Source organism: Tetrao urogallus (genome assembly GCF_951394365.1).
Source record: "Tetrao urogallus genome assembly, chromosome: 4".
Classification (NCBI taxonomy): domain Eukaryota; kingdom Metazoa; phylum Chordata; class Aves; order Galliformes; family Phasianidae; genus Tetrao; species Tetrao urogallus.
Window position 1 is genome coordinate 20,305,046 of NC_136817.1, and position 24,913 is coordinate 20,329,958.

The 24,913-nt window shown below is 38.8% G+C and overlaps 1 protein-coding gene across 1 annotated transcript in view; it reads right to left on the reverse strand.

The window, feature by feature from the left end:
• The window catches only part of WWC2 (WW and C2 domain containing 2), a gene marked incomplete at both ends in the record, with an annotated part of 84,090 nt that overhangs the window by 9,599 nt on the left and 49,578 nt on the right, over window positions 1-24,913 (reverse strand). Inside the window, 12 exons of the mRNA XM_079534902.1 lie at window positions 1,247-1,411; window positions 3,317-3,509; window positions 4,251-4,369; window positions 5,135-5,299; window positions 6,908-7,100; window positions 8,449-8,535; window positions 8,617-8,697; window positions 10,923-11,046; window positions 13,235-13,836; window positions 15,536-15,625; window positions 19,250-19,492; window positions 23,969-24,042. Of these exons, the coding sequence (XP_079391028.1) occupies window positions 1,247-1,411; window positions 3,317-3,509; window positions 4,251-4,369; window positions 5,135-5,299; window positions 6,908-7,100; window positions 8,449-8,535; window positions 8,617-8,697; window positions 10,923-11,046; window positions 13,235-13,836; window positions 15,536-15,625; window positions 19,250-19,492; window positions 23,969-24,042 (2,136 nt within the window). The remainder of the gene's footprint in view (window positions 1-1,246; window positions 1,412-3,316; window positions 3,510-4,250; window positions 4,370-5,134; window positions 5,300-6,907; window positions 7,101-8,448; window positions 8,536-8,616; window positions 8,698-10,922; window positions 11,047-13,234; window positions 13,837-15,535; window positions 15,626-19,249; window positions 19,493-23,968; window positions 24,043-24,913) is intronic.

Consider the following 24,913-nt stretch of genomic DNA (forward strand, 5'->3'; position numbering starts at 1 on the left):
GTATTTTTGAAGCTGTAAGAGACTGATTTCTGCAAACACGGGCTTTTCCCAGGCAACTTCCCTTCTAGGCCATACCATACATGTTGAGAAAGACAGGGTTTGGCCAAACTTTCTTATTTCAGAACCTGGCTTCTGGCAAATTTCAAAGCTACAAAATCCCAGAACTTTGCTGGATGCAGAAACCTCAGGAGTTTATGCTAAGTCAACCATCAGAACATCTAGTGCTACTGCCTGTAGAAAACCCACAGGCAGAAGTTAAGGCTACTTCCCCCCTCAATACAACCAGTTTCCAGAGTACAGAAATTAAACTGAAGATTAGGTTCTCAATTCAGACAGGGATCTATCCAAACTACGTAAAGATTGGTACAGTACTACACTTCATTCACATATAGGAATACTTACGTATTTACATATTGACTACAGCTTTTTTTAGGCCAATGATCATCACAGAGAGGTGACCAATTTTAGTATTTCCAAATTACAAGGAATCACCTCTAACTGTACTGGAAAAGAATTAAAGCATGAGGTATTTAAAGAAGTCATATTTGTGGGAGTAAATTACAATTCAGAGCTGGCAATCCATGCCTAAAACTGTAAACATGATTTTCACCATTAGGTTAGCAGCATCAGGGTTGATAATTTAAATTTATTTATTTAGTTTCCACACTACTATCTGTAGAGACTGGAGAATTTTGTTGCCAAAGCCATGTTTAAAATTAGCCCCAAGGCTGCACTCACACATTTTTCTATGAGGTAATTACAGCAAGACTTGGGCTGTCCAGGTTTAAAACCAGTTAAGAAACAAAGTGAGATTTACTACTGGTGACTGAGCTCTTTCCACACGGTTACCTTTGAATGGTTATATTATTAAAATATGTTCATGTAATGGCAGATTACAGAGAACTCCATTCTGTTTTAACAAATAATTTTGCTGTGTGTGAGCTATAGTTGCTTCTGTGCAGTGAAACACTTACTGCAGGGAGCCAGCACAGGAATCTGTTACTTTTATCCAACAGGATGCGTTTTTGTCCTCATAAAGGTGTTTTGCAAGAGTGTGCAACTTTGCTGAAAGCCAATTCTACTACACACCAGGTCAGTTAGGGAAAGAAGAAGCACAGAGAAAGCACAGGCTCTGCCTCTTGCGGGGAAAATTGGTGCATGACTCACTGTCATTAATGCATCATTCCCAAGAAGTTAAATGACTCTTTAGTTAATAGCTCTTCATGCCAAGTGTTTTTCCTCTTACCCTACAGATGTATTGGTTCCGCTCGCCTGGCGAGAAGGTTTGTGAGCGCACAATCATGCTGTTCCTGACAAAGGGACGCTGTCTTGAGCTCCAGCTGGCTCTGTCCTTGGGTCGGACTGTTGCATCCTCGTTAACTGATTCCTCAGTGTTAGTCTCTTTATCAACCTATCAAAAGGAATTCAGTTTGTAAGAACTATTACGCCTGGACACATGCCACTATATAGGTTTTTTGTCTTTGAATTTTACAAGCATTCTTGTCACCTTGGAGGAGACGGAAAAAGATCAGTAGCAAAAAATCATCTTGCTCACCATGCTACACCAAGCAAGGAAGCACAAAACTACCCAAATACTTAGGGGAGTCTGGGAAGCCTTTGAAAGTAAATCTCTCTCCTCTAGAACCATAGCTTCTGCCTTTGCTGCTCTGCAGATTTTCTGATCCAACCAGGGTACAACAAGCATTTTGATTTGCCATTTGCACAGATAGTTATTATGCATTTGTATTTATACTGGATTTGTTCTGCATTTGTAGAACAGCAAGGTTTGGCCATTCTTGAGATGGTGCCTATGCACACAAAGCAGCAGCTGGGATGGGTTCTTCTGTACATCTGCCGAGGGCTGACAGAGCAGTGCCTCATGGCAATGTGCAGAGCTGCATCAGCCATGTGAAATCAGGCAGAGGCTGATTTCACTAGCTCCTACCCCAAGAAGGGGCTGCTGCCCGGTACAGTTGTCCCTCACATGTCACGAGGAGCCTCGGTTGCTGACATCCCTGTAGGAGGCGCCGTCGGTACTTACATGCAGCAATCATCTTGACAGCAGGGACAGAACGAGCACTGCAGCAGCTGGCACATGTGATGTTACTGATGTGCACTGGGGCATTTTCTTCAACTGGGGTAATTTAATGAAGTTCACGGTTTTGAATGTGCAGGTGATAAATACAAGGACCTACATAGCACAACTGCAACTCTGAGAGGATCTGGCACAAGATGATCTATACTGTGGCTTGTTTATAATCAGGTCTGCAGTGTCTTTTCTTTACTGTCCAGGTCCACCCAGCCCTGGCACTGCAAAAGACTTATGTGCATGTCTAACCTTCAGACATTCTCCTTGACGTCTCCCCTTGCTGAGTTAGAGCTTTGATCTATATTTGTCTGCTACCCAGAAGACTGTCAGTCCTTTTATACCATGGCCTTGGCTCATTTGGCATCTTTCCACATTAATTGGAAGTTAATTACAGTTTCCAGCAAGTCCACTGAGGTGTCAAACTTTTGTATAGTTACAAACTTGAAGGAACAAGCTGTCATTCTTGTCTTTTTGTCTTTGCTGTTTTATAGAACCCATAGGACTAATTTATTTAGGCAACATCATTTTCATTAAGATGCAGAAATATGTTCTAAAAGTTTAATTTCTAGATTATGTGCTATCATATCGGGCACATCTGTATGAAATATTTTCTAAAAGTCCTCTCCGAAAGGTAGAATATAGTTTTAGGCAAACAGTTAACAAGAACATGCCAATGGAGGCATCACATGTACAGTAGTTCAACAGTATGCAGTTCAATACATATTTTGGAGCCTTCTGTTAATTAATCTTCCTTCCTCTGCTAAGCCAGATTTTGCATTTCACAAAAATAGAAATTAGAAATAAGGAAATTCCTCACTAAAGATCTTGATCCCTGTTCTGTTTCTGCCTCTGTTTATTAGAAGGGAAACAACAGATAAAAAAAAAGAATTGGCAGCAATGAAACAGATGCGCAGAAATATTTTAAGTATGTGCAGATTGAAACTATTGAACTGCTCCTGTACCTTGCATAGTTTCCTCGCGCAACAAAAAAAAAGGTGAAGACTGACACTTTTAATTAATTGTCTTTGACTTACAAGTTCTGTGTGGCATGCCTGTTAAATGCCTTCTGCACAGCTCAAAAGTGACTATGCCAATTTTGCTAAAAGTTCACACAAGTGCTACAGCAAATGCCACACCAAATTGTGAATGCTCAGATGTGGCAGATTCCTCGATTAACTACCCAGAAACGGGACTTCAGACCTAGTAAGATACCACAGGAACGCTCACCAGTGTTAGTATGACGGCAGCTTGCTGGCTTTCATGGGCCTCATCTCTGTTCTGTCTGTTCTCATCTTCCTCAGTTTCTCCTGCATCAGTGAATAACCCCGTGTCATCGGTACAGTTGCCTTCTACTGCCAGCTTAATGCCATCTTCCTCTTCATCCCCAATTTCATCAGATGCTTCTGCAAGCATTTCTAACCTGCATGAACAAAAGCAGCCTGGGCTTACTCTTGAGCTGATAAAGCCCACCACGGAAAGATAGTGGAAGGCCTAGGCCTTCACTCATGTATAACATATTTTCCTAATGGGGAAATGATTATCACTGAAATGCTTCCGTTAAGTTCATGTGAAAGCACACTTATTATATGCTCCAATAAAACCCTGAAAGCTCTACTACAGTGCTCCTTCAGGATCATGACAATTACACTGCTCTATATTGTATAGCCCTACGCTGTTAGCAGTGAAGGACTTTGGTTGTAACAAATTCACAAAACAAGTCCCTCCCTTCCCCAACAATAAAGATAAAAAATTGCACTGGAACAAAACTCAGCAATTCAGCAAGAAATCCTTTTGAGAAAAGTTCACAGCTTCTTCAAAAACAAGATAATCAGTGGAAGCACCTACACACTGAGTTTGTCAAACAGAAGAGTTCCACTCAGACCCTATTAGTCACTTATTAGCACAGTTAGATAAGAGACATCCTAGTAGACCTCCAGTGGCTTAGACACCCCAAGTCGTTTCATGGAACGAAGTATATGGAGGAGCATGAGCACTGGGAACTAATAGGGCAGCCAAGACACTGTAAACCTAAGAGAAGGTAAAGCAGTTAACCACATGAGGGAACAAGAATCCCATCGCCACACTGCTCTCTCATTATCTGTGAATAAGAGGGAGGAGCAGAATCATTCAGACATGAATAGTAAAGAAAAAATGGCTCTACCAGTCTTCCTCAGAGCCCCTTTCCTCCTGTTCGTCCTCTTCCTCCTCATCTTCAGCCAGCTCTTGTTCTACTGCTTCCAGCTCAGCAGATGTTCTCTCCAGCAGAGCTGACACAGCATCCTGCTTACAAGGAAGGAGAAGGCAAAACCAGAACTGAGTGATACATAATCCAGGTTTAAGAAAAAAGAAAAAAAATGGAAAAAAGACCCCCTTGCAAGAGCTCTATTACCATGGTGCTCCTGTGGTACCAGCAAAAATCAATCTAGACCACAAATAGTGAGTTTGAATTGTTAGCATGTAGAACATTAATGGATGAATCTCAGTCAAAACCAGATCGTTTCTCTAATGATAATACAATCAAATATGTTCCTGTCATCCGATAATAACTCCTCTCCTTTTTCCTCTCATGCTTGTAACATCCCTAGCTAAAAACAGGTTCTTCTTAAAAGTCACATTTTAATGCTGTTCTCTTGAGTAAGTATTAAAGCAGAAAAGTTTATTTAACTAAAGGAATTAGCATGCGTTCTGCATAAACAGCGTTTTCTGTGAAATTACTTTTTTAAGTATGCAAATTCAAACAATAAATAGCATTTTTAGTACATGCATATGAAAGTCAATGGTAATCTTAACAAAGCCATTAGGTAGCATTTATTTTTAAAATTAAACAGCAGAAATGTTTTGAATTAGAGTGCAATTTTGTAATCCACTAAGAAGCTTCGGCCCTACCCACGCTTAGCAACAAGTTTGCAACCCCTTAGGGGAGCTACTCACACAAAAGGACTATAAACAGAACAGGACAGCATATACAGAATTCTAGTGCTATGGCACAATTAGGTCCTGTGTTTTTTTTCTTGTTATTACAGTAACAATCAATACTTCACTCACCAAGTCCAATGAGTCTGATGACTGCTTGCTTAAAAGAAACATGGGTTCCTCATTCTGATCCTTTTTTTTTTTGCCAGGGATTTGCTTGCAAGACAGAAGGTTATACCACAGAGCACAAGTCTCATCAGAAAATGATAAATCTGCCAGACTGATCTGAGTTCCAGCCTGTACAAAAATAAAGGGAAAAAGTCCGAAGTTCTTTTCCGGTAAGACAGCTGAAAAGTTCAGCAGTATTTATCATGTAAATTAAGCAGCACAGATTTGGCGTGGATCTTACTTCTCTTTTTAACTGTGCAATTTTCTGTTTCCCTTCACTGCTACTTAGTCGAAATAACCAAAGTAGTACATGGAAAGGTCCATCATAAAGTCCAATCTGCCCTACTCTATTTCAGGCTGCAGAATTTCTCCCCACATGCATCAACACAAATCCCTCTCTATCTCTGTAATGCACACATTTGCTTTCTATAGCTTTCAATAACAAAAACTTGTGCCAGTGAAACCTGCAGTGTCAACCCATAGAGCAGCAATTACTGTTAATTTTCCAGTTGTTCCACCACAAAGATCATCAATACAGAAAACAGTAATGGATGACCCGTGTGTTCTAACCAGTGAAGAAACAGATGAAAAGAGATTAAGAAGCCCTTTCAGTTGGACAAACCCTTTGGGAAAACGTACAAAGTACTTGTGTGCTTGGACTGTTTCTTGGAGATTGAAATCCTCCATTCTTGGCAAAGCAAATCACCCTCTTGGCTACTAAGCTGAGCAGCCCTTATCAAGACCAGTTGTGATGCCCAGGCTTTCTGCCAGAGGTGGTATTCCCAGCTCTTTCTTCTGATCTTGTGATTAACCCTTATGTCTTTTTTTTCTTTTTTCTCCTTCACCTTTGAATCCTCCACTCTATTGCATTTTTGTTCTGTGACTCTTCTCTTACCTAAGGGGAAACCTCTTGGTTTTCTTCACATCAGTAAAGCTGATGAATTCAGTCCATGGACACACTGAGAAAGGCCAACACATGGCCCAGGAACTCCTACATTTTTGAAAGTGAGAGGCCACTCCTGCAGTCTGGTCTAAAGAGTCCCATCAGAATTCTAGCATCTCTTCAGGGCATTTAAACCAAAACTCTTACTTTTCTACTACAACAGACTTCTGGTGAAAAACTAAACTGACTTGTATAAGACAGTGCAAAAGCAATTTGAAAGTAAATGAAAAGTCACTAATTAGGTGATAACTGCAATTAACAGTGGAGTACAAAAAAGCCTATCTAGTAAGCCAGTCCATGGGTATCATGCTGTTTTATTATTTCTAAAGATCATAAAAAATGAAAAAGGTGAACTCTTATTCTAACAACTGTGTACAAAAATTAAATTTAGTTTGCTCTTTGTGACAAGTTTTGATAAAGAGGTTTAGTGTTGATTTATTTGGACATACTATGGCTCTCAGCTTTCACTTTAAAATCTACTGTTGGTGTAATGTTGCAATGAAGTCTATAATGTTTTAATATCAAAAACGACAGAGCTGCAGTGCCAGCCTATAATTAAAGCTTACAGTAATGCTGTGTTAGAATTATCAAGCCACCTCCTGAAACATCCATCCAGGATAAAATTGAGTATCTGGGATTTCAGAGAAAACCAGAGTATCAAAGCAACAACTATATGCAGAGAAAAAATTCTGAAGCAAGTACTGTGCAATTTCAGTGGCCTTGAGCATCAGAGTACAAGGGGACACTATGAACAAATGCTTGCCAAAAAAAAACCCAGAAGTAAAACTGCATACCAAGCATTCTTCCCGACGGCTTCGACTGACCGCACAAACATCTACTCTCAGTGTCTTCTGTAGCAGTGTTCCTTGGGAAATGGCAACTCTGAATATCTCGTTGAGTAAAATGGTTTCCATGGCAGGATGAACTTTTGTGCGGAACAGACAGCTGGTATCAGCTGAGGATGGAAGTACTGCTACTCTAATATACCTGTTGAAAACAAAAGAAAATCTTTACCTGTATTTAAACTAACACTTATTGATGATTAGTGATAGAAATCGACCCCATTGTCTAAAGGACTGCATGATGAGAAAATAAAACAGCAACCAACCAGAAATGGAGTGGAAAAGAGGTGAGAAAGAGAGAAGGGGCTGAGAAAGTCCCATCTTTTCCTTGCACAAACATTTCCCAAAATGAATTTCTGCCTCTGTAGTAGCAAAGGAGGTAGCTGTTTCTGCCTCTATGCTCTGGTTTGGTACTGCAACACCCTGAAGACCGTGTCACAGACAGGAGGAAAAAGAACCTTAGTGTCAATTAAAAACTAAGTGAGAAGAAATTCCAATAAAGTTAAACTCTTAAAACAGTGCAAGCAGCACTGAAAGCAGTGGCATGTTTTTCAATCTTTTCAAAATCCAAAGAGAACTCCAAAGAAAACAGAAAACTAAGAAAAATAAGGAAGATATCTAGGGCCATAGCTACTTAAGGCATGTAATACATGAAGTGAGACTTAGAAGAATGCAGTTTGAAGGCTTGAAGAAGTACGGAAGTATCTTCCAACTGGTATGCAGCTGCATTCTCTGTATCTAACAACTATGAATGAATACTGTGTGAATAAAGACAGTAACAGCTAGCTTGCAGGTCTCCCCTTACAAGTAGTTCAATGGATGAAAGACATTCCTCATGTAATTTGTAGCTTTATTTCCCTAGTGCGCAGGGCCTCAAACGCATAGCAGAGCACATTAACAAGATGTTTTGCATCCTGTCTGTGCATTAACTCATTTCTGGTGTTGGCTTTCTATATTATTGACACGTACTAATTGCATAATGCAATGAAGCCAACAAAGCGGGAAGAACAAGTGGAAAAATATTCTGGAAAAAAAACTTTCTGGAAAAATCTTATTCTTCCCAGATTTGTAGTACTATTGCTGTATTTTGTGGTAGTGATTTCATACATACTGTTAGTATTATTGAAAATTCACATTTAGATGAAATATACCAGAAGAAATTAGGTTAACACTGGCTTTGTTTAACAGAAGAGCTTACTTTCACTTTAGCACAGGAAAAAAAGGTGAATATGTCCATCGTCTCACATTTTACTGTGTCAAGCCTACAAGTTCTTGAATGAACAAAAAAAGACCTTGACACAAATTTTAAGTATTCCACTTTAATGTGTAATGTGCAAATTTCCTGGTAACTTTGTTTTCTTGCCAGAATCCATAAAAGCTACATACTTCTACAGTTTGTTTTATGCATATTTTAGTGTTGTAAAGCAGCCAATCAATCAATTTCTTTGGAGAATTTGTTCAATTTATTATTGTATTCTCATATTACTACTTACACTTTAGAGCCAAGGGGAACAGAAAACACTGGCAGATTTCTGAGCTGGACTATGATTATCACAAAACTTGAATTGCTGTGGTCATATCTGTTAAAGAGAGGACAATATGAGGAAAGTTCACTATTTATTTACATAGGAACAGATAAATTGTCTTTGCTGGTTGCTCACCTGAGTCCTATTTGAACTTGGGCAGACTCTAGAGCTGTTGCATCATCTTCACTGTATACAATGTCGTCGGTTTCATTTAGACTAGGGCAAGCAAGCAAATACGCAGTTAGGAATGTTATACTTAGCTTTCAGCAATAACTGAAGTAGACACACACGGAATGCACGTTCATTCTCTTGAATTTAATTGCAGCAAGCAGTGCAAATGAGAATTTCACAGCCTCCCTAATAGAAATTCCTGTTTTAAGGTAGTTGCTGCCTGAACATTTTGACAAATCCAGTCATGAGTCAGAGTCTTTAGGCTGATTACTAAAACAGGTCAGACTAACAGGCAAGAGAGCAACTGGTAACATTTTTCTATACTTGGTTAGTACTTCTTAATTATTCAAAATACAAAATTGGAAATTCAAAGTTCTAATAAATATCAGACCGCACATAAACTAGATATGAAGAACTACTTTGGAGGACCTTTGAGAAACAGGAGATCTGTGCAACAGAGAAGTTTCTGTGCAAACAAGAAACATCTTTCCTCTGAGCTTGTTTCAGAACCATTCAAAGAACCAAAAAGACTCAAGTCTTGTAGTTAAAGAGCAACTCCAGTACAGAATGGAATTACAGACAATCAGTGTGGCAAAAAAGTTTCCAGTTGTTTTCTGAGAGGTTTGAATGAGGATGTGTTATTACTGTTTTTCATTAATTTTTAAAGTAGATTGTTGGGATCAACAAACAGTGGTCAAAATAGTGCATGTGGAGAATGTCACAGATATCCCATAGCTACTGCGAAAGGACAGAGTTATTTTGAGACTACACATTCCAAGTTTTCCTTCTACTGTTCACTTCCTAGCCGTTGGCTAATATGATAGGGTGTGTTTATTCTCCCTTCCTTCCTTCCTTAAATTACTCAACACAAAGACTAGTCTATGCAGTGGGAAATTACTGTACTGCAGCTTCAAGAGCACACTGACAAATTATTATTCCATACAGAGTGCTCATAAAGACACTTCTACTAAACATAAGCAGATCACACAGAGGCACTCATTACAACTTCACTGCTTCCAAGTCAATGAGAACTAAAAGTATCCACACCTGAAGCTATCACAGAAAACCTGGTGCCTGTAAATCTTAGCTTGTTCAAATAGCTATAGCTTGCTTTTGTACATAGGCTTAGTGGATAAATTGTTTCCTTTCCTCTCTGTCTGAATATCAACAGGGAAAAGAGAAAAAAATTGTTGTTTTCCACCCACCCCACCAGTCACCGGAGATGAAACTAAAGAGTTCCACAGAAAATCCATGCCTTTTAGTCCAATGTTTGTTCAATTCTATCCACTTCTGCTTACAATCAGAGTGCACTGTAAGTTGTGATCACAGTAGCTCTGAATTGAAATGAAGTGGAAAGAGAACTATGGTTAGGGAACTGAACTACTCAATCAGAGTCACTTAGTTACGTGAAGGCTGAGTTTTTACAGAATCACAGATTGGGTGAGGTTGGAAGGCACCTCTGGAGTCACCTGGTCCAAGTAGGAACACCTACCACTGGATGGCCAGGACCAAGTTTAAGTGGCTTCACTACTTAAAGGGTAATCTCTTTTGTATCTGTGCTTTTGTGTTTGGTCTCATCTATTATTATTGCATTTTAATTTGTGAAAGACTTCACAAGTAGGTGTACTTTTATCAAAGGCCAGTAAAACCCATTCATGATACCATAATGCACCTTTATCTGTCCTAAAACAAAGCATTTAATCCTGTCAACAGAAGACATGCATCAACATTCTTCGTAAGCATCCTCAGAATACTCAAAAGGACAAAAAATTTGTAGTGCCAAGAATGTGCCAAAAAGGAAATGAAAATAAAACTTTTAGCTTCTCTCTCAGTTTGCCAGTCTACTCTTCCCCAGCCTAGAAAAGTAAAAACACTGCATAAGCAAGTATGGAGAATTCCATGGAAGTCATATCTTGTCAGAAAGCAAAGATGGCAAATACATTTCTTCTTGTATCCTGTTCACCACAGTAAATGATGAATATTATACCCTAAAACCCTTAAATCTGGATTATTTTTATACCAACATTTCATGCGGGGATCTTCCCATCTTTCCAATATCCACTTTTTTTAACGAAGCAAATATTCAAATTAAATGCTATTCCATCATAGGATTTACATAAAAGAAGCAGTAACAGAGGTCACTCTGAGCAGTGCCAGTACAGCCACATGGCAGAATATATACAGCATTTCTAAATTCCTTGTGCCGATGGTATAAAATTGCTTACAGGAACATTTAATTTTTTGGTGGAAATGCTTATTCTCAAACCTACTGTTTCACAGAAGCTTCGTATACACCACTATCTCCAGCTACAGACTCATCAGACACGGCAGCAGATACACAAGCTGTCTTCTCTGCAAGGAGATGACTAGCTGCTCTTCTTGGCAAGTCAACACCTATGAAAAGAAAGAACGAAAGTCAGTCAGGGAGATTAATAGTCAGAAAAAGAGAAGTACATAGCTTAGAAAGTTGTAAAGTTGAAAGCAGTGACCCTTAACTGAGTATCACACAGTAGTTTTGTTCCACATCATTAAACATTCGGAGACTGCATTACCAGTTCCACATATTTTGGCTAGAGATATATCCAAACTGATGAACTTGAAAATGTACAACTGTTAGTCCATTCCAAAGTACATGCTTCTGTCATCACCTGTATCAGCTGAGCTTGTTATTATACTTCATTATCCTCATTATTAACTCCCATTATCCTCACCTGTGAACCTGTATTTGCTATGTTCACATTCTACGCTATAGAAACACTTCAGGTACATGCAAAGTCATTGCCTACTTTTTATTAAATATTCACAAGTCAGACAGAAGCACTCTCCCTAGTGATATAACTACTAGAAACAAAAAATACCCTCTGGTTTTCTATCATAAAAAGTTTTTTATTCTACCGAGTCTTTACTATCAACTACTACTCATCTTTAATCTTCAATCTGTATTCATACACTAGTTTCAGGCAGCAAAGCAGCAGCACTGACTGAAAGCCACGTTCTGCAACTCACTTAGACGAGGGCCTGTGCAGTACTGTTATCTGCCGACGGGTGAGGATGTTGGTATGCATTATGGCCCCCACCTGAATCATGACTTTACATCTTGTTAAGATGTTTAAAATTTAAGGCTTCAGATTAGATGATTGATTGCTGCATTTGTGCTTTTACTTATGGCAGTAGGAATGCTTTTTCCTTGATGATGAAGTGCTCTTTCCCTTCCCCCCCCACCATGTGAGGGGTGAAGGTGATGACATGATTTATTGATTACCCTCAGGAATTACCACAGCAGCCTGAATTGACTTTGACAACGACAGAGACTGACTGTGGAAGAACTACATGATATTCCAACTTGGTTTCTGACAGCAGAGACATGTACAGAGGAGGAAATGTATGTATGGTTCACCAATAGAGAAAAGTCAGAGATAGACAGGCAGGTTGGTGAGCACTGTGTCTAAACAGCCAAGGTAGATTATGACTTGAAATTACTAGCTGCACTGATTTAAGCTATGTTTGTCTGCCCCCAGATTAAGATTCTGTAGTATCTGAATTCATAGCCTTGTACAACCTATATGGCAGGCTGAAATATTCCATGCAGGTTTTATGCCTCAGGCTGAGTTTGCAGAAAACCTTTCCACTCAGCATTGCAGCAGTTCCAAGAGAGAAATTAGAGTAGAAACACTGAACCAACCCCAGCTCTGTACCTCACTCTTAACATACTGAAAGCCTCGCCATGAGGCCCATTTTACTCTGGAAACTAGTGGTACAGGAAGCTTAATTAATTTCTGGCTTTTCAAAATTGCTCATTTTGGCAGCCTTAATGGCCTCTCAAAGTTAATGTTACCTAATTACCAACAACACTTCAATAACCCACGGTGTCATTCATCCCATCTTCCTTAGAGAGAAGCAAATTCTAGGATGGGATGACTCATCCTTTTGCAAATTACCCAGACTAGCTTAGGTGCTCTGCTCTAACTCACAGATGGGTGAAAAGCTAAAAGCTATGAAATCCATGTTAAAAATGGGCAGAGCAACGCTGTAACTTATGTGGCACGTGGGAACTTGTCTCTTTCTCAACTTACATGCAAAACGAACTGCAGATATTTTGGCAACAGCAGATTCAGATAACTACACACACACACAAATTCTAACTGTTGAGGCCAGAAATCTCCACTAAGGAACCATGCTTGTAACATATTCTTCAGTAAGAAGCAAAGTATCTGAATTCAAGTTACTAAAAAATAGCACAAGGCATTTTTCCTCTGTCCTCAAATGTTCTGACAATACCTAAGGACACCATGCGTCCTTCTTGCCTTCAAGATCCATCTTATTTTTTTTTTCCTGCCATTTTTGAGGATAAAAAATTGCAACAGCTATTGAACAGATGTGGATGGAAAAGGGAGCTCACAGCTCTCTGCTCCCAAAGCTACAAATTATGTAGTGTCCCTCAGAAATACTGCTCACAATGGCAAATCTGAGCCCATCGAGTTACACTTCAGTTACAGGAGCTTTCTCTGCTCAAAAGTCATTTGCTTGCTCAAAATCTTTGTGTTATGTATACATTTTCACATTAGATTTATTCACAAATTACCTGAACTTCCTTCATGCAGAGAAGACAAAGGCTGTCTAATGCTTTCATGAAGACCCTTATCGTCCGTAAGAATCTGAGATCCTGCTCTGGCTTCTGAGTCCAATAATATTTGGTTCTCACAGAGACTGATGCCTGCAAAATCACAGTCTTCAAAGTCTGTAGTGAGGTGATGCAGAGGGGAATTTTGAGCAGAGACAGAAAATGCAGCTTCTAAAACCAAAGGGGAGCCTGGGGGAGACAAGGAGGACAGTGAAGACCTGGAAGACAGCGATGTCACAGATTTGGGAGGCTCAGTCAGTTTGGGCTGGTCTGTGGCTGAAGGAGAGTCACTGTAACCTAGTCTGCCATGGGAGCTGACCACTTCATTTTCATGAATAGTAGTGATAGGCCCTGAAGGAATGTAACCACTTTTTTCTTGCAATAGGAAGTCAAGCTTATACTGATAGTCCAAATCTGTTATTTGATCGCCTTGGTTATAATAGAGATCCGTGGAACTGAGCGAGTTGAGCGACCCTCTGCTTGATGTGTTCAGAGATCCCCGGCTGGATGCCAGAGATCCCAGGCTGCTCCCTGATGACACAGACAGCGTACTAGCTGAGAGGCTGCAAAGAAAGAACAAAGACATACACTGATGTTACTGAACTAAACAGCACAAGGAGAGATAAGATTGACTGGGAGCTGTACTGTAATGATTTCTTACAATAGAATATTGCTTAGGGTTTGTTTTTGTTTTCGTCTTTCTTTCTTTTTACACAACCATACTTGTTTTAGAAGCAGAGCACCCAACCTGCACACCCTCAGCACAATATAAACAGCTTATGGACTATTCCCAAAGCCCTTTTTCCAGAGAAGGCTGCCGCCTTAACGAACTGGTCTGGCAGTGATAGCAGCTCTCTCAGCTGCTCTGCTCCACCCTGGGCTGGGCACTCATGGAGTCAATGTCACTGCAAAGGAGAGAGGTTATGACAGCAGAACACTGCTGTCACCCCAGAACAATTTACGCAGCTTTCCCTCTGCCCAAGCACCTGGGAGAAATGGCAGGTCTCAGAAGCAGAGAACTCACAGCAGAACTACTTTGCATCCAGTTCTATAACCATGAACAGGCCATGAACATGCAATCTTTACATGTTTATTAACATGAAAAGTGAAGGCAAGGAGCCCTGCCAGAGAAACTGAGTGTCACTGCCTTGGCTCAGGAGGGCTCTGCTGGGAAAAACATGTCAGGAAAAATAATTCAAGGCAGCCCCTTTTAAACGCAGCAGCAGAGCTATCAACTTTAAAAATTTTGCCACTAGGCTACACAACTGCCTTTAACAGGACAAAATGACACTTGAGTCTGAACAAACAAGATCACAAAATATATTTTAAGAAATAGTAATAGACATTTAACCAATTAACCACCAATCAAGATGCAACTTGCACTGTCTGGCTGAGATGACTGAAATAGCTAAGCCATGAATAGGTTGGCATGGCTTATTGCAAGAGGATCTTTATAAAATTCTTAAAAATATTATTCCCCCTATAGCCCCATTTTGATTTCTACGTTAACATAGCAGGAGTTTGACCAAATTCACAACTTTTAAAATAAATATAACAGACACATAGATTGATAGCCAAAGGTACAGTGCACAAGTGGGAGAAATTCTTCCCCAGGACAAACTTCACATCTCATTAAATATTAGAATTCCCATCAGAGGAATGATTTTGAGTTCACAGTTGCTGTAACTGATTACTGTTTTATTATCATTATGAATTGCGTGCAGCCAGAATCAGATTTTGAAACAATGTCTGTCAGGAAAATATCCTGCTGAGGGTATTTCTTTGCCTATAGGAAGCACAAGTCAGAGTTGAAGAGAACCAACTCTTCACAAGTATTTACATACGTCCACATACACATTTATTCACTGAGCCTCTCCAGTCATTATGCACGCTACAGTTCTCCTTTTGCACAGATGTCTGAGAAACAATTTTCTCTCCTCAGTGACACCATTTTGCAATCTGACCATTACAGAATTCCTGATTTACTTACACTGAAGCAAGATAATGTATCCCTACTCATTTATAGAAGCGATAAAAAAAGATCCATTCAATCCAGTCTTGAATTTTTGAAAATAGAAATGTATGCCAGGTTCACAAGATGGCAACATGGTTGAAGCTATTGTAGTTGTGTTTTATTTTTAAATATTAAACAAATTTTGTTCAGCCTCCAGCTAAGAGAAAAACCTGAGAATGAAGTTTAGACAACCAAGTCCACTAGACTGTTACTGAAAATAGATTCCACACGATGCAGTACAGCCTCACCTCCTAAGTTGTGAATGCAAATAAGTTGTCAATTTTGTAGTTTCTTCGAGTTTCTGTACCAATTCTTTTCTTCTTTCCTCCAATCTCAATCTGGAAACAGAAATATATGTAAGTAAAATATGACTGAGAAGTCACAAGGCTAAAATACTTCATAGATAAGACACAAACAAACTGAAGACTGCCTGTTTTCATCTGGCTGCTACTACTGAAATCCAAGAGACTGCTAGCTTACAATCCTATCATTAAGTCCTACCCACTTCAGCAGAGTGACTCGAACTGCAGAATACTGAGCACTTCAATAAACCTGCTGAACATACAAGCAGGCCCAACAGAAGAATGCCAGCATTAATTCTGACCATGCCAGAACTTGAGGTAGCATTGCAGGAAGTTTAAAATTAAAGCACTGTTTTTTATTTCAGAATCTTCCTAAAGAGACAACATACAATAAATCAAAGCCGGATCCCAGTGTAAGGCTCCAAGATGAGGTACTGTTTTCACGAGTCCTTGGAAACCCAGAAACATTTACGAACAGATTTTTCATCACCTCTGAACAATACAGCCCATTATCAAGGTTTGCCTTTATTACAGAGCAGGATCATTGCTTCCTGCACTACTTTTAGAGCTTTTCTCTAAGGCCACAAATGGCAGAGTTCTCCAGTTCCTTTTGGCTGACTGTGAAGAGAAAGGATTCAGTAACCTCTACAGAGGGCTTTTCTTTTTCTAACTCTCTTTTGTCACTCCATTTGCAACACCAAATACATTGCCTTTTCTTCGATGGAGTTAGCTAAAATCCTCCTGTAGTTGAGGATGAGCACATTCTCCTCCAGCTCCTGTTCAGTCAACTGATACACATAACAAGTTCTCAAGCAACTAATCTTAGGGATAGCTACTTTAAAATGTTCAGGTTCATCCACAGAAACCTTTTCTTCCACCCTTCTGGCATTCCAAGGATGTGCAAATTAAAATTCAACTGCAGAGAACATCTCAAAGAACAAAACCAAAAATCACCCACTGCTTTCTTATGCAAACTGAAAGAAATACTCCAGAGTTCCCAGAATTCACTCTCCAAGGGTAAGATAGCAGTAAAAAGGCATTAAGTCCTCAATTCAACAAAGCATGAAAAGCACTTGCTTACACTAATGCTTATTCAGCGAGTGAATCTGGGTTATGCAAAGGTGAACAAGTTACCCCGAGGTCAGCCAGGGTGTGAACTTCCACTCCACTGCATACGCTGTGTGCTCTTACACTGCAATGATGTGCTCATCTGTCAGTACCTGCTAACCTTGTTAAAAGCATACACAGCAATTCAGTCTTTGCTCATGTTCCCAAACCAGTAACTATGCTCATCTGTGGTATCAGACATTCTTTCCCACCATTTTTTTTTTTTTCACTATGTAAACCCTTCTGCCTTCTTTTAAAGCGTAATCCATCCCGCTTTCCTCAAGCAACAGTGCTCTTCATTAACTCTTTTGTGAGTTACACAAATTTACAACATTTCACATTCCAGAAGAAATTATTTTTTCCCCTTCTATACTGGGCCAAATTAAAAACTTTTAAAGTTTCTGAACTTATAGCACAGGCATGATCTTTAACATGCCAAAGACCACATGAGCACTCAAACCATCAACAGGGCAAACTCCAGTTGCAACCCTCCTGTCCAAATAAGTCTAATACTCATTGCAGGTGTGATGTCTTAGCAAGACACCTTTTCCCAGTTTTGATCAGAAATTGTAACACTCAGAGGCATAAAATCTTAAAAAATAATAATAACTAATAAAGAATCTTAAATTACACACACTTCACCTTCTTTAGGTGGAAATTTATGTGGATGTATTTGTTTACGAGATATAAGAGTAAGGGTCAGTTTTACAGGCAAAAGCACAACCATCCCTCTAACTTAATGCCTATGATTACTGAGAATACTTTGCTGAGGACTCAAGAAGTTAATGGAATCTCCCTAAAATGAATGCAGAGACAAGAAAGCAGCAAGCAGTTCTTAGCAGCCCCACAATCCAGAAATTTCTGAACAGCTGCTGGAACGCTCCTTCAAGCAGTGAGACTGTACCCTGTCTCTGCTTTTTTGAAGCTGATAAGTTATGATTTATGCCCTCTATCTGCAAATTGACTCCAAGTACATCTACCAGTGGCAGTTTCAGCATACAGCATAACCCAGGGCTACACCAACCATGTTTTTAAGCCAGAGCAAGCCTCCTGTTTATTTTCTCCCTTTAAAAAATGAACAAACAAACACAGAACCTTAAAAAAGGAAAAACAACTTGTCATATCGAGCTCTTGGCAATCTATGGCTTCTTACACTTTAATTTCATTAACAGCAGCAGCAAAACAATGGAAACATACGGTATTCATGAAACTTCATGAAATAAAATAGTAATGCAATGATAGTGCTGCGCTTTAAAGATGGTGTATCTCCTCCACCAGTAATGGGACCTAGGAAGAAATGAAATGCTAATGTTTGATCTGATACGATTAGCCATATGCTTTTCTTGAATGGGAGAAAATTTTATTTGTCCTTGGCATGTCAGACGCCCAAGTTTGGCATCTGACATGTATGGGAAAAATGTTATGTCAGAATTGTCTTTGGTACCAACACACTTACAATGGCATTACTATAAAAACCTTAGGTTCACATTTATTTGCCTATGTGAATTTATTACGAACCCCTTACTGCCTATTTATTGATGGAAGTCAGAAAGCAACGGATCCGCAGTAATTTAGATACTACCAACACTTCTCTTTACAATTGTAGTAGTAGTAGGACACAACCCTTCTTCTAAAACACTCTGAATTCTCAATATAATGTAGTTTAAAAATGTTCAACTGTATACAAATATGCTTAAAAATCATGCCTTATTCACACATATTTCTTGCGTAGACAATAAAAAATTTCCTCATTGCTCATCTAAAATTTAGGAGCCAACTTTCAAGGCCACCAACAGGAATTTCACCATCCAGCAACAATGGTGCAATAGCGAGTGTTTTCCTAGCAGTCTTACAATGCTGATTGTATTACTTCAGTAAGACAGGCAACATTGATACACGCAACATTTTGTGCTTATTGGCTTTTTATGCGAGCTAGAGGTTCCCATAGATTTACTTCCACTTACAGTTGATGGAAACTCCACTTGTGGCAGTCATCTTTGATTTTCTCCACCTCTTAACCTGGCTAATACTCATCTATGGTGGAAGTTGCTTTGGTTATCAGGAAGTGAAAAGTTAGGAAAGTTTAATTTTTACTCCTCCCCCCTCGCCTCCCATTTTTTTGTCTTTTGGTTGCATTTTTGCAACTAAAAAAACTCACAAAAAAGGGCTTCTGATGTTGCAACAATCAAGATAATCTTTGTAACCTGAGTTCAAATAGTTTACACATATTATCAGAAATCAGTGAATGATGTATTGCCCTCCTGCTGGTACGCTGACATTTCTCAGTTATTTAACATCTGTCAGGCATTTTCATGCTGGTAACAAACAGAGCGACTGATATTGAGAGCACATACAGAGTGTTCAAATTCTCTCTGAGTACAGAAGAATTCTTTGTTTTTCTGCCCAGTGGGCTAATAACAAATTTAATTAAGATCTACATAGAACAGTTACTGAAGGAAAACAGCCCGTCAAGGCACAGTTCACAGCCTGTAATGAGTACAAAGGTTAGACTGCAGAAAGTGGCACTTAGTATCAGCAAAAACAATCCCTTACCTTTCAGCAAGTGCTTGACTGGGTTCGCTTTTTACAGAGTGCAGCTCTTCTTCAAGCCTCCTTCTTTCTGCTTCCAGCTGCTCTAGCTCATCTTGAGTACGTTTGCGTGGTGTGATAAACTGGAGTTCTTTTAAAAGCTCTTCTTTTTCATTGATTAACATCAATTTTTCCTTTTCCACATCCAGTGCCCCAGGCCAGGCCTCACTATCTAACTTAGACAGTTCGATCTTCAAGTTAGCCATGCTAAAATAAAACACAGCAGATTTGCCTGAGCCTAGCACAGCACATAATTTCCATGAAAGATAGAAGTGATGCAACATTTTGAAGGTGTAAGTACAGAACAGCTTTTTCTATTTAAACCCGTGCTTTTAATTACCTTTACTTGACAAGAATGCAACTTTTCCAGAAATGCAAGCCACCTATCAGGTCAACAGGCCGTGTACTCTTCTCTGTTTCAGACTCCTTGGAAGAATGTATTCTGAGAAGCACAAAGCAACTAACAGCAAACTTTCAAGCTACGGTGCCCTAAATTCACCTGTCTCATATATGGAAGAATGCTGAAACAGACATCAATACCCAAATACACTAGAAATGAGTTTCTCTTGCTCAAATCCTGAGTTGAATTAAAAGTCTTGACTTTAATAAAAGCTTTATTGAAAGTGATCTGTCTGGTCACATAGTAGCGACACTTGGCTTTAGTCGTCAAGGAGTGTGTCTATTTCTTCTAAGCTGTGGGAGACTATTCAGCTCCTCTAACAGTGAGGAACATTGTTAAAGAATATGCAGAATATCAAGGTGCTCAGTGTTGCATCAAGTACACATGCAAATTTTAAGAGACAAAAACAATGTTCCCCTCTGTGATTAAAAGAAAAGGCAATATGACAGTGGCCACCTAAAATAAAAGTAGATGAATAACTTAGAAGCTTGTGCAACTGCTATTCCCACTGTAGATGTCCAGTCACAGAGTTAGGATACCTGAGACCTGGTTATCCATGCAGATAACACACACAGCAGTAGCAGAAACCTCCCTACATTATTACTGTGCGATTGCTCAGTCCTAATCAAGAAAGATTATTTCCAGTACTTTGTCACCAGAACCATTTGTTGTTGGGCTCAACTGTGCAGCTTATAAAGGGTAGTTTTGGAATAGACTTATTGTCCATTGGGAACTATGTAAAGCATAACAATTCCCCAATATACGTTTCACATATCTATCCAGATGATAACTTGCAGTCACTTCCAGCCTTATCTGCACCTGAAACAGCTGCATAAAACTGTGGAAGCTCTGAACTCTGTAACAGCTCCTAGCTTTCTGCACCTCTTTGTTGTAGGCTGGGAAAAAGGCAGAGAAAGGAAAAGTCAGAATAGAAGGCCATTCCCATTCTAGGGCAAGAAAACCTTATCTGTTGCTTTTACTGATTCCTATCACAGCAGATACACCTAAGTTAGCTCACCAGCTGACACAAGTCTGTGCAACTTCAGCATTAGCAGGCACTACCTCAGTAATGACCATTCTGCATCAACCACACATGCATCATTTGGTCTGTATAATCTTTCCACTGTCCTGACAGATTTCTAGGAAAACACACTTCTTCCTTCCAGTCTGTTTTCTGCAATTAATAAAACTAATAATATCATTCTTATTTTGCATCTCGATAATTAATTTACAGTACATTGCGGCATTTAGTTATGATAAAAGCTAAGAACAGTTACTATTAAATCTAACTATCTCACTGCTTAGACCAGAAGCTTAAGGGCAAGCTCTTCTTTCTTTTTCCATAGGTACCATTTCCTTCTTACCTGCATCTCAGTTAAAAAAAAAAAAAACAGCTTTAAAAAAGAGCCAGAATAAAAAAGAACACCTGCCAAATTGCTGCAAGAACATGTGTAACTCTGAGTGATTTTATGAAAAACAATGCAAAATAAGTCAAATTGAAATACAATCAGCAGTGTTACTGTAAACAAACGATAGGGTGAAATGAAGCATTTCAACATACTTTGCAGCTGTTATATAAATATATATAATTTATATTCAGCAGTCCTTTAGAGGAGCTGTACACAGAGGAAAACAAGGGAATCATTTCAGATGGATAAGGTGTTAAGATTTTCATCTCCAGGTCACTGATTCCTGCTAGCCTTGTTCTGAAAGTAGCTGCTAGTGACAGCTGTTTGATGGCCTAAGGAATGGGACAGTGGCCTCCTAACAATTCTTTTGCCCCCTCTGCTACAGATAACTCTCTGCTGTTCTGACATTTTTTGTGTGCTGCCTCATCATGAAAGGCAAAGGACTACATGGATATGAAAACAAAACTGGTTTCACACTTTTAAGATAGTCTTTGCTCAACAAGTCAATAAGGCACGTAGCTGGAGTTTCACCACATCAGGATATGATCGTCAGCGTAAAATATCAGACCCTTCTGACTAGCAACTGCAGCCTGACAGTGGATTTCACACAGCTGACAAACTCTAAATTCATCCAATTCTTTATTTTGTCAAAGTCAGTAGCTTCTACTTATTTAAGCAACATAAACGTTCATGCCACATAACTTTATACTGTCCTCAAAAACCCAAGGCAACATTCTACCACTTCAAGAGGCTTTGCTAACTAAACAACATAAAACACGCAATGCAAAACTATCTGATAATTTCCGAATAGAGAAGTTCATTCGTTAGATCTTTTGTTGTTGTTGGCTTTTTGTGGGTTTTTTTTTGGTTTTTTTTTTGTTGTTGTTGTTGTTGCCGTTGCTTTTGTTTTTTTTTTAATATAAGGCAACTTTGAACTTGCACATTTAATATTTCAGAAAAGATGGTCAATACTTACTAGCTTACAGTGGCCATAATAATTACTGGTATGTATCTTCATTATTCTAAGATATGCATGCTTTATTAAGTTTGCCCAATAATCACTAATAAAAACAGTATGCTCCAACACTTCAATGACTTTAACTGTGTCTTCAAGAAATCTGACTGTCTTATTTAAAGTGCAAAGGAATATTCATTATTTGGACTTTCAGACAAAATGGAATGAAGACACCATTTAAAAAGTAATTTAACATTAGAACACACTGATGTCATACAGATGAAATACGTGGTTATGCAAAGATTAAGTATTTCATCTACTGCAATTTTGACTCATCTTCTTGGTTAATTTGTGAGAAAGTAAGATTTTACGCTGCAGTTGTTCAGAGTCCAAAAGCCATGCTTTTCTAATAGGTAGAAGTGGTACACTGATTACTGCCAGAGTACCTTTTTGTTCCAAATGAGAAACAAAACACGACGGTGGGACTTCTTGGTATCAATACAGTCACAACAGAGGATAATCTGGTTTCGGATAAAAGGAAATTGAGAGCAAGTGCCATCTATATAAATCTAGAAAACCATCTGACAGTACTATATACATGATGACTTTGAGCTGAAATCATGCAAGTTCAATGCTGAAGAAACACAATAGTTTTATCGCTCTTAATCAATTGCATTGATTATATAACAAAGTTTTATGATCCATAAAGATGATAGAAAAGATTACTGTTGTTTCCAGCAAGAATGGCAACTACTATTACATAAAGAATATACATCTGGATTTTGGAAAGTGACTGTGCAGCCTCTCATCTTTAAAACATTAAAACTATTTAAGCTGTTACATTGTCCTCATAAGCTAAAAATTCTCTTCCTGGTTTTCTAATTGATCATGCCACAGTATTCTAAGTGAATTAATAATTAAGTCACAAAGCAAGTCTTATTATAGGTACAATTTTCAACTATGGAAAAGTGTTAGTTCTTCCTTTATTGTCATCTTTTTTAATATAAAAAAAAGGAGCCTGGGGTGTGAGATAACTTTCTAGACTTATATTTCTCTTAAATTACATAACAAAAGCTGTAAGGTTTCTGAATAGCTGACATGTAATTTATTTGTTTAAATAATGTAAACCTTCCCCAGTATTATGCAGCACTACTCCTCTGCTGTACCAGAATATATGTTACTGTAACCCGGAATGTCCTGCTTTCTGATGCCTATTCTTCAGTGCTGTGGCAATCCATCAAAACAGCACTGCTTTCAAGAGCAACCACTGCAGAACCACATTTCACATTCATCAGTGGGGCAGTTCCTGATTTCCTGTCTCCCTAGGCTTTTAAAAAATAACCTCACAGTGAAAACAAGTATTTAAATTATTCTAAGTCAAGGCTGGGTGGGCCCTGGGCAGCCTGATCTAGTGGTTGGCAGCCCTGCCCAAGGCAGGGGATTGGAGCTTGATGATCTTTAGCATCCCTTCCAACCCAAGCCATTCTATGATTCTGAGTCCCAGATAAAAGATTTAAAAAAGAGATAATTAAGCCTACAAAATCTGAAGTGGAACTCTGAAGCATTATACCTGAAGAACCATCAGTTGCATACTAAACTGAAATGATGCCCCCAAAGAAGGATTTAAATGGAAGTAAATAGCCTGGCAGCCTTTCATTCGAACACCCTTTCACTCTATGTCCACAATCCTGGAACTGATATTATAACTTTTCATTTCATTTCTTGACTTACGTAACTTAGCATTACATGTAAAAACTACTGCTCAAAAGCAAAAGCCTGCTTTGCTTTCAGGAGAGAAAGAAACGTTTTGCGGTAATGCCTCCAGCGCGTGCACTAGATGTCACTGCGAGCACAATGTTAGCATTGGAGAAAATGCCCGACTCAAGACTGTAATTTAACAAAGCGACTAACCCCATTACCTTCTCTTTGCCTCTTCATATTGAAGACTTAGTCTGACCTTCTCTGCTAAATTGGATCTACTTCTTGTTCCAACCTATTGAAAAAAATATTAGCCTCAACACTGTGCAAAACTGTAAAACAAATCAACAGTATATATCAACAAATGCCCAGGCCAGAAAAATTACTTCTTAAAAAAATGGAACGACGCCTGCTTTGGCCATACACTCGCTATTATATCCACAGTTAGTAATATACTCAGTGCTGTTTTCTTCTCATGCACTTTATCCGCGTTTAATTACTGTACTGCCATATTCCAGCAGAGTAAATTGCGGACATTTTCAAAGAGGTCTTGCATTGACTGAAACACAAAATTTTGATCCACTTCAAACTCCCACTGAACTCAAAATTCAGGGGTAAATAGGTGCAATTCCAGGGCATGACTTCAGACTTAAAAAAAAAAAAAAAGAAAAAAGAAAAAAGAAAAAAAAGAAAGCTACCATCTGTAGGCAAGCTTTCCTCTGCTTGGAAAACCTAGTACAAGCTCTTCCTTATAAATTTAGCACACAGAAGTATAAAGAAGGTGCCAAAATTAAGAACAGCTTTCTGTCACTGTAAATATACCATCACTGACACAGAGAAATTATTAATGAATCACTGAAGAGATACTTCCCTTATGTTTTTTCAGCTGTGGAAATGAAACTGCACAGTTAAATTTTGAGATCTTGTTTCTGAAAATTAAAGACATTTTCAGATCAAAGTAAGTCTGTAAGGTACAACATCCACATAGATGGATCCAAAAAATACTATTTACTTACATTCTTCTTCACTGTACTGGAACTACTTGATTAAATCAGATTGGCATAAATGCTTCATGCCAAATGTGAAAACTTCATCTGAATCCTGATTTAAATTTGAAGTGGAAAATCAGATGACTGATTCTAAGTAATTTTCTCTTAAATGTGCAT